General features: G+C 47.2%; 2 protein-coding genes across 3 annotated transcripts in view; one reads left to right on the top strand and one right to left on the bottom strand.

Moving 5' to 3' along the window:
* Positions 1-3,914, bottom strand: part of RCN2 (reticulocalbin 2) — a 14,245-nt gene extending 10,331 nt beyond the window's left edge. For both annotated transcript variants that reach the window (XM_019640229.1, XM_019640228.1), the window contains exons 1-3: positions 3,630-3,914; positions 3,148-3,253; positions 486-682 (exon numbers count right to left, since the gene is read on the bottom strand). In XM_019640229.1, the coding sequence (XP_019495774.1) occupies positions 486-682; positions 3,148-3,253; positions 3,630-3,773 (447 nt within the window). In that variant the 5' untranslated portion in view covers positions 3,774-3,914. The remainder of the gene's footprint in view (positions 1-485; positions 683-3,147; positions 3,254-3,629) is intronic.
* An 802-nt stretch (positions 3,915-4,716) lies between these two features.
* Positions 4,717-10,111, top strand: part of SCAPER (S-phase cyclin A associated protein in the ER) — a 233,864-nt gene continuing 228,469 nt past the window's right edge. Inside the window, exons 1-2 of the mRNA XM_019640002.1 lie at positions 4,717-4,779; positions 6,236-6,472. Coding sequence (XP_019495547.1) covers positions 4,717-4,779; positions 6,236-6,472 — 300 coding nt within the window. The remainder of the gene's footprint in view (positions 4,780-6,235; positions 6,473-10,111) is intronic.

Consider the following 10,111-nt stretch of genomic DNA (forward strand, 5'->3'; position numbering starts at 1 on the left):
CAACTTGGGCCAGTGAAGCAGTGTCCTCCACAACTAGACTGAAGAACAAAACGACAGCAACTTGTCTGTTCCCCTTCCCCTAATTCCCCAGTACTGTTCCCATCCCCCCAATTACCCAATAAAAATCTTTAAAAAAAAAAAAATGGGACTGGGCCCCTTATAATCTTACTAGATATAAAACTGTCCAGTAATATAAAAAATAAAAATATTGAGATCTATATTCAAAATACACTGAAAAGGCAATGTCCTCTGGAAATGAGGACAAATGATACAGCCGAGAAAAACAGATGCCAGGGTAACATAGGTAGTCCAAAATAAGAGTACTAAATCTGGCTAGAAAGGAAAGCATCCAAATGACCACTGAGGTGGACAGGTGCTTACCCAGAGAAGGCAAAGCTAGTTTGACCTCAGGCCGCATGCTCTTTCATGCAGGAAGGTCAAATAAACGGATATGATCAAAAGGAAAGCTCCCGCCTGGTACTCACCTGCCGGAAAGACTCCTCTTCTGCATCGTCTAGAGCTGTGTTCTCATCAAAGTCAATCACACGATCGTACATTTGGATGTTATACTCATCCCAGGACACACTGCCGTCGCTGTTTTTATCATATTCAACAAACTGTTGCTTTGCTTCTTGCATAGCATAATGTTTAAAAGACATTTGAATCCATGAACTGAGTTCACCTATGGGAATTTCCCAGAACACAATAAATGTAACAGTAATTCTCATAGAGGAGTGAGAATTCCTAAACCTTCTCTAAAAGAAAAACAAGCTTCAGTGTTTGCAGAGACTGAATGAGAACTGGCTTAGTTGTCTTCACAGAACTAGGAGCAGGAGTTGGGGAGAACTGTTTAAAGTCTAAGAATATTATGTGCTCCAAATAACAGTGTAAGCTCCTTGAATGCAGAGTTTGTGTGTGTTTTGTTCATCAAGGCACTCCAGGTGCTTAGGAAGCCCCTGGCTAAATAAGTATTTATTAAATGAATTAACAATTGGCCAAAATAGAACTTGATTTTTTTAAAAAATATTATTCGTAAAACTGCAGATAACCTTTGCTATCACAGTTCTCACAGGCAGGACACATCTTTGAATAACTTGTTTATTTTAATATTTTTCATTTATGAAAGTAATATAAAATTTTCCTTTGATTTTTACATTGAGTTGATCAAAACTATACTAAGGAACTAATAGATGGTAAGTAGGTATGGCCTACACTATGAGAAGGTGCTCATGTGACTGAGGTTTGAGAAACACTGTTATAGTATATTCCCTTTAACCACGACATGAAACATCTGGAGGAAACTTTAACAAAGTTATGGGTAGCATTTTTGAATTACCACTTTCTTGTAACAGCTGTCTGTCTTTACTTAGTACCTGAAGACATGGGAAAACAAGTTTCTAAATTTTAAATGTCCACTTTCAGATCAAATTTTAAAAGTCTGTTCAGTGATTTTTATTATACTGCATTAAAGCAAAAGGGAAGAACATGAGCATTTGTGTGGATAGCAGGGGTAAAGAGTGCCGGTGTAAAGAGTGGTACCCCTCTGCTGGTGTGGGGGAGGCCAGATGACTACAAAAGACCCTTTTTGTCTCTCCTGAAACTACATCAGGGCAGAATAATAACAGCCATGTAGTAAAGAATTACTATGTAACAGGTCCTCTACCTCCTTGTCTCTAATCTTCAAAACATGGCCATTCTAATCACTAGATTACAGTTCCTAGAAACTGGGTTTTGGAATTGAGGACTCATAGCTAACAAACAGCAGAGTCCACTTTCAATCCTACCTTTGGCTTCAAAAACCCAAACTCCTTCCACTCTCTCAAGAACCTATGTCCAGTCCTGACCTTTAGAGTGCAAGTTAGCAAAATTCCCTCGAGGGTCTTCAATGAGGGTTTCTTCTAGTTTATTTAAAGAGCTCAACATGGGGGCTGGCCTAGTGGCTCAGTTGGTTAAGAGCTTGCTCAAGAGTGTGAGCTCTGAGCAACAGGGTCGCCAGTTCGATTCCCGACCTGAGCAAAGCTGCCAACAGGTGGCAGGATGGCTCAGCTAAAAAAAAAAAAAGAGCTCAGCACGGCATAACTGAATACAGAATGGAGCACTGACCAGAAAACTGTGGGTTCACACTTGACCCTTGCAATAAGGAGACGTTCACCCTCTCAAATTTTTGCTCTCTTATCTGTAAAATGAACATTTGGACTAAGTTCCTTTTAACTTTAAGTTTTTAAAAAGTTTACTATTACATATTTGATCCTATGTAGGCCCTGAAAGACAGGTACCATCAAGTCTTCCACATCTAGTTGCTCTGTGTGCTTTCTAGTGTGACCAAACATGGACCCCTTCTTGTTGGATATGAGTCTAAGGTTTTCTTCTTGTTTAAGTAGAAAGAACCAAAACCTTAGTATTCCTGAGGGCACCAATGCGAATACTTTATTAACAACACATTTTTGAGAGGCAGTTGCACAATTTATTTGGAATATTCTTTGACTAATCTGTGAATTTCGTTTCTGACTCTAGAATTTATGTTAAGAACGCTCTTTTTTTTTTTTAAGTGAGGGACATTAAAAACTAAATTAAGATTCGATTTGGGTTCCAGACCAGGCTTGGCCACTCATGTGAGAAAAGGCACTTGCCCTCTGGCCTTCAGTTTCTTCATCTCTACAAAAAGACATGATGGTTCGAAGGCCCTACCAGCTGCAATAGATTTGTGATAAACATAACTCATATGCAACAGGTCTTTTTCCACTTGCTTATGAAAAGCAGATTCTTATAATTCTAAAGAAGCGTATCTCAAAAGAGCAATACATCACCTAAGGCCTGAAGGTTTTTGGCACATTTCCCTCAAATGCATCTCATTGTTGACACTGACAAAAGGCCTGTGAGGAATGGGTGTTTGCAGAAGGTATGACTGTCTCCTACAGGGAGGGGTCAGTGGTGTTTGTATTACTGGCTGGAGGAAGCACCGCGTTTCCTTGGCATCCTATGTCTAAGGGTTTCCAGGTATAAAACGTCCTCACTATGTCCTTTTTACCCTCTCACGGTACTTCTGATCTGTTGGGAACACTACCCTAAGCAGACACTCCTGTTTAAGGGTGTTTCTGTGCCCTACAAAGGGATCTCTCCATTGTTAGTTGTGTAGGACGTCCTTACTTTCGGTGAGAAAGCCATCTGAGTCCAAGTCAATTTTCTTTATGATTGACTTCAGTCTTTTGTGTTGCTCTTCGGGGGTGAGTTTAACATATTCATCGACTTCTTCCTTTGGAGGGTAAGCGATACACAGTGGGGTCAAGCATTACTATCACTGGGGCAAAATGGTGGAGAAAAATAGGGCGACCAGAAGCCTCCCTTGCCCAGGGGTTTTTGGGTGACCCACACCTGCTCTCCAAGGCCCCCGCCCCTCACACCCTCAGTGACCCTGCCCCGTATCCGAGGGTACAAGCGATCCGGGTCCTGGGCCGCCCTCTGTCCTCAGGCTCGGAGGCCGCAGGGTTCCCTAGAGTGAGCGGCGTCCCGCCCGGCCCCCATGGTCAGGCCGCCCCGGCCTCGCCCGGCACCCCCCCCTTTGTCCAGGGACAAAGCCCGCGGCGCCGCGGGGCAAGGACGCCCGCCCAGGCCAGGCCGGGCCGCCTCACCTGGCCGCCCAGCAGCGCCTCGCGATGGTAGTCGGCGCGGTGCTCGCCCTGCGCGTAGTGCAGCTCCTCCGCGTCCCCGGCGCCGGCCGCCGCGGCGCACAGCAGCAGCAGCCCCAGCGCCGCGGGCTTCGGGCCCAGCCGCATCGCACCGGCAGCGGCGGACGGAGGGGCGAGGCGGGCGCGGGCACGGTTCAGGCCGGCGGCGGCGCGGCGGAGGTGACGGGCACGAAGCGCGGGTAAACGTGGGGTACCCCTCGGGCCCGCAAGCCGAGGCCCGGTCACGGCTGCGCGGTAGTAGGGGGAGGGGCGCCTGGAGGCCTGGCTTATATAGCCCCGGCTGAGGGGCGGGGCCCAGGCCGCGCCGCTGATTGGACCGATCGGCGCAGGGGGCGGGCCGCGGCGAGGCGGCGGTTGGCTGCAGAAGGGGAGACTGGCGCCACGACACCCTGGGCAAAACCCGTCCTCGCTTCGCCTCGCGCCGGCTCTTCCCGTCATCGTTGTTCTTGCCAGAAACTCCGGTCCACTCCATGTGTCTGCCCCGATTCCCTCAATGAGAGAGGCAGGTTTGGGGGAACATAATACAGTACCTGGGAAGAGCGGCCTTCAAAAGCCAACCGACAGTACCCATTGCTCAGCCTTCAGTGTATCTCTGCTGATTTCTGTCACCGATGAACCATTTCGCGACCTACAGTTCTGTGACCCGTGTCCAGGAAAAGAGAGGACTTGCACCTCTCCATGAGGGACATCAACATTTAAGGGGTAGGAGAGCTAAGAGGTGACATCAAAAGAGATGGAGAGGGAGGGACAGGAGATGGAGAAGTGAGACAAGAAAGTAAAAACGGAAGGCAAGGAAAGAGAGTGTCTCCAGGTGGCAGGTGTGTCAAGCAGTTCAGAGAAACTAACTTAAGTCATAATGATGATATCCACGGGATCTGCGCTGGGGACATCCCTAGTGACTTTGGAAAGAGTGGTTTCCATGTGGGGGTGGGGGGCGAAGGGGACAGAACCCAGGGTGCAATAACATGAGTTACTAGACATGAGTAGTAATTGAGGAATTAAAGGCGTACTTGTTTAGATAATCGGAGAAATGGACCTGGTGAAGGGCATATTGAAAAGAGGAGAAAGAAAGCAGAGGTTGAAGTGCACTTTGGTGGGTTGGGTGAGGTTTCAAGATGGGAGAGACTTGAGGTTGTTTAATGCTTATGGGAATGAAAGTGAAAGCGAGAGGAGAGCAGGGATGATGGGTGAGAGGGTATGCCCTGACCACCTTTTATGAAATTGCGGTATGGTTCCCCACTTCAGCCTCCTGGTCCTTCTCATTTTGTTTATTGTAGTGCTTATCACATTATTATGTAACTTATTTGTTATGTTCAATATTTATTGTCTGTCCCCACCCTGCTCCAAGAAGGAAGGAATTTTTACCTAGTTTATTTACTAACTCCAAGCATCTAGAATAGCATCTGATACGTGCTAAGTGCTCAATAAACATTTATTAAAGAATGACTGAAAGAGCAAGTTTTCTAACAAGGCAAGAGGGGAGAGGAGCCAGAACACAGCCAATAACATGGTTCTGGCTTGTCAATCCTGAGCAGAATATACCTGCCAGAAAGGACCCCCTGTGGTTAATTGTGCTCAAATTCATAACCAGAATCTAGCAGACATTGTTTGCAGAGGTCCCTCAGGCAGCTTGCATTTCAGTGAAAAGCCACAGGTTAAGGCTGTCAAGTCTTACATCGTGCTCCTGCCTGTCAGCTGAGTTGACCCTTATCAGGGAGTGCCTAAGATAGAAATTCGACCAATAGGACTGAGACTTTCCCCATCCAACCAGCGCTGTGCAGCTATAGTCTTATTTGCGTCCTCACCGACCAATCAGAGTGGCTCCATTCTGACCAATGAGGAATCATTTGCATAGAACTAGACCAATCAAGCGAAGGGGCGGGCATTCTTCTAAGGCCCCTTCACCTCGGCCTCAGCATAGCACACCTTGAATTTCCATGCAAGTGTGCGATGTCCAGGCGGGAGCTGCAACACCACACGGAGGCCGCTCCACCTGGGCTGCCTCAGCCCAGGAAAGCCTCACACCTTACTCTACTAAGTTGGTGACCCTTGTTGGCATTGAGTTGGTGAAAGAACCTTTGAGGTCGAGTCCATTGGATCCCATGTGTTGCCCTACCACCTATTGTGGCTGCCAAGGGAGCGGGCAAGGGTGCAGAGCCAGAGCATCCCAGCTGGCTGGAAACGGTGCGGAATATTACCGCGATGATTTTGGCCTGCGTTGCATCTCTTTCCTATTTTGTTCAGGACTGTGACTCAAAGTTTATCATAATGTCAGTCCGTTCGTGTGCTTTGTCTCTTAAGACATTAGCTGGGTGCCTCCTGGGAGCCCTCCAAGCCTGGCACACAAGAGGGGCCCAATAAAGCCTTATGGCGGCGGGGAGCGGGGCGGGTGTGCTTGGCGTCGTCCTGCGTGTTTTTCTGAGGCGCTTCCACAGGTCTAGGCTTGTTTGAGGCGGACCTGATGGTCCTTCAACGGTGGGACGAACTGTGGTGACACGACAGGCAGAGGGAAGGGACTGAATAGGAGAGAGCGGGCTGTGTGGCCAAAGGCGGCGGTGCGAGCGCAGCCGAGGAAGGGGAGCAGCTTTCCAGCAGCAGCCCCGCGGGCCTTCCGCTTCGGCGGCCCCGCGTCGCAAACCGGGCTGCGCCTGCGCGCGGGCGGTCGGAGCGCGGGGCCGCCAGCGGCGCCGCGTAGCGCGGCCCGGGTCACGTGGTGCGCTGGCAGCCTCCCCGCCTCCTTCCCGGCGGGACGCTCGGGACCGCCCGAGCTGCGCAGGGCGGCCGGGGTGAGTGTCCGCGAGGGGCGCGCGTCTCGCAGACCGGGCGGGCCTGGGCGGGGACGCCGGCCGGCGGGATGCCTTGCGGGACCCACGGGGATAAAATGGCTGCAGGGTACGCCCTTTCACCCGCTCCCCTCACCTGGCAGTGTGGGCGGGGAGGGGCCGGAGTCGCTGCTGGGGGAGGGGCGCCGCGGCCGCTCGCGGGGGGCCGGGGGTCCTGTGAGGAGGCCCCGGGTGGAGAGTGAGCGGGCTCAGCCGGGCGGCGAGGCCGAGAGGTGGGCGGGGTCTGCCCCAGCCCGCACGGGGCGACCCGGCGGCGCGCGTGGACGCTTCGGGAATGTCCAAGCTTCCCAGGGGAGCCTCCCTGCCGGCCCCTCACCTGACAGGTGATTGCCCGTCAGCCTCTTCTCAGCGGGCTTGACCGCGCTTTCCCTCCATCTTCCCGGGACGCGGCAGGAATGGTGTCTCCATCGTACACATGGGGAAACTGAGGCCCGCGGGGGTGAGGAGTCCCACCCAGGCCTCGCACCTCTGTCGGTGTCCCCTTCCCGGCGCTTCATTCGCGCCTTGCCCCGCCGGGGGGTGACGGGAACGGGCAGCACCTGCTGCTGTCCAGCGGCTCCGCTGGGGTGCGGCCGCCTGCCCCGGAGCGGCGTCCTGCCGCCGCCGCCGCCGGTGGACCGCCGACCTCCTCCTGTTCGCGCCGAGTAGTCGCCTTACTGAATCGTAATTCCTTATGAATTCTAGTTTGCTGTAGTTTACCAACATTAATTATTCCATGCTCGTAAGCAACCCGAGGTTAGAAGGATGGGGTGGGCATTGTGCTCTTTTTATGAATGAGGGAACTGAGGCTGAAAGAGGCTATTACCTGTCCCAGGTCACTTGCTGGGAAATGGCAGATCTGGGCTTAAGCTTTCAGACCTAAGGCTGGCAGCCTGCCCGTTGCCCCTCTGTGGTTTATATTGGTGCTCTGGCTCTTGTATTTTTTTTTTCTGTTAACTATGACTTTTCCTAAAAATGTGTTGGATGCAGATTGATTTTGTGCCCCATGTTGAAATAATCTGAGTAATTCCAAGGAAGGAGTTATTGTAATCAAAGAGCTGACTTTTTAATATGATTTGGAAAGTTGTCCTTGTGGGAGGAAGCGTGATATGGTGACTTTGAAAGCAGATCTGAGTTTGATCTGAGTTTGAATCCCAGCCCTGTTACTTTTCCAGTGGCCGATTACTTCCTTTTTCTGGGCCTTGGTTTCCTCATCTGTAAAATAGGGAAAATAGCCTCATAAATTTGTTGATAGTGAGTAAACAAGGTGTCTGTAAAGCATTTAGAACTGCTCCTGGCCTGTAGTAATCCCTTGACAAATGGTGGCGTTTTTGCCTTCTTTCTCTCCATTCCCTTGAGCTGCAATTTTATTTTCCATAGTTAACTACCTGGTGGTTTAGGTCAGTCTACCTGCCGGATTATGCATGGAAGCATCCTCAATGTTACTATATAAATGCATTTATAAATAACTTCGGTGACTTGGGGTCCAAAGGATATACAGTGTTTTAAACATAGAATTTAATAATTGCTAAAAGGTTGATTTGATATTAACTTGATTAATACCTTCATTTAACTACTTTACAGGCATGTCTTAAAGATAAGTTATGAAGGGGCTTGAGAGTCTCTTTTCTTTCACCTTCATACCCAACCACAATACAACTTAGTTTTAAAGTAGAAGCAAAAATTCGTGGGGAATCACATGTGAATATTCTTTAAACACTTAGAAAGTGGTGGTGGCATTTAGTTGGAAGTTAAACACAATTCTCTAATGGTACAATCTGATATCCACCGTGAGATTGGCATTTCTGAAATTGTGGAAATCAAAACTGCACATGGCTTGTATACCAAAACTTAAGTCATTAATAAAAATCTGTTTCCAGTTTTATGCTGGAATGGTAACGGTTTCCACAAACATGTTTGGCTTTGGTTGCGGGTCATATGGAACATAAAACAGAGAAAAAAATCTACTGTTCATTGGTAGAGCCAACCTTAAATTATTAGAAGGAAATGATTGATAGATTTTTTTTCCTCTGTGACATGAAACACTAAAGATTTCATGAAGCTTTGCCAAAATAAATACTACTTTTTAATGCTAACTTTAATGCTAACTTTTTAATGCTAACTTTAAAGTACTAAGTTCATTATATATTTTGAGAAGATAGGCAAAATAGAGAGTAAAATTAATTGCTATGTAACAATCTGTTGCAGCAATTACCTACGCATGGGCAATTTTGTCCTACAAAAGCTACCCTCCCCATTGTTTTGAAGCAAATCTCAGGCATCATATTTTATTTTCAGAGATTTCAGTAGGTGTCAGGATTGCTTTTAATATAGTATTGGAAGAGCAGGGCAATTCTGTTATTTTCAGAGAGGCATGCCAGTTTCATGGGAGAAAATAAATGCCTCTTGGTTAATATAATCACAGTAGCCTGTATAGCAGTGATCAGACTTGAAAACCTCATTAAACAGCTTGGAATTATAAAATGTCTATTTTGCTTTTCAAAATACTTACTTTTACCATAGTACACTTATTTTCCACTTAGTAAAGACATTAAAAATTTACTGATAATTTTTGTTTTTAGTACCAGGATCTGAAAGTTAAATACTCAGATTTTCCTACATTTCAGAAAATGCAAAAACACAAGTGATACATTTTGTGACCATTGGAGAGGAACTGTGATTGCAGACCCTAATTTTTCTAGATGTTATTGGTGATCACGAGAACAATTAGTAGATATACTGTCCTGGCTTCAGTTAGATGGGCCTGCATATTTCACGGTAACACTACGAGCAGGCCTCCCACTGTTGTGCGCCTATCATTTACTTCTTGCCCTTTCCGAACCTGTGTACCCAACTCGGATAAAGAAAAAAGAGGTAGGTCTTTCCTGGTACTTGACCCGATCTTCACATTTCCGTCTCTGGGAGCCTCTGTCTTCACAGACATTCTGGGACTGCAGGGCAGGCTAAGACAAGTGAGACTTCAGTGCATCACTTGTTCAGAAACCTTGGGCACAGTCAGCCCTAGTGTTCATCCCGTTTACCGACTTTTTGTGTGTGTGCTCTATTTTCTGCTTGGCCATTGTTTTGCTGTAGTTTAGAGTTTCTCAGTTTTAATTTGTTTGCGTAGCACTGCCAATATTTTGCTATATCCATCTTTTTATCTTAACTGATTTTTCACTTATGGTAGTGTTATAAATTTTTTTTAATATTTAAAAGTGTAGTTCTATTTAAAGAAAAATGTATGTAAAGAATACCATAGGCAGTACTTATGGCAGACAGATAATCATGAAAGTAGTAATCAAGTGAAATGTTGGAAAGTTTGAATTAGCTTTGTTTTATAACAGTTTTATTCATATCTACTTCGCATACTATAAAATTTTACACACTATAAAATTCCACCACGTGCACTTCACTGGCTTTAGTGTATTCATAGAATTCTGCAACCATCACTACACTCAATTTTGAACGTTTTTGATGCCCCAGTATGAAACCCTCTAACCATTAGCAGTCATTCCCCTTTGCTGACCTCCCTCCCTGTTGTCCATCCTACTCCCTATCCTAGCCCACCACTACTCTCTTTCTTTCTTTTTTTAAAAAAGGTTT

The sequence above is a fragment of the Hipposideros armiger genome, unplaced genomic scaffold, assembly GCF_001890085.2.
Source record: "Hipposideros armiger isolate ML-2016 unplaced genomic scaffold, ASM189008v1 scaffold_48, whole genome shotgun sequence".
Lineage (NCBI taxonomy): Eukaryota > Metazoa > Chordata > Mammalia > Chiroptera > Hipposideridae > Hipposideros > Hipposideros armiger.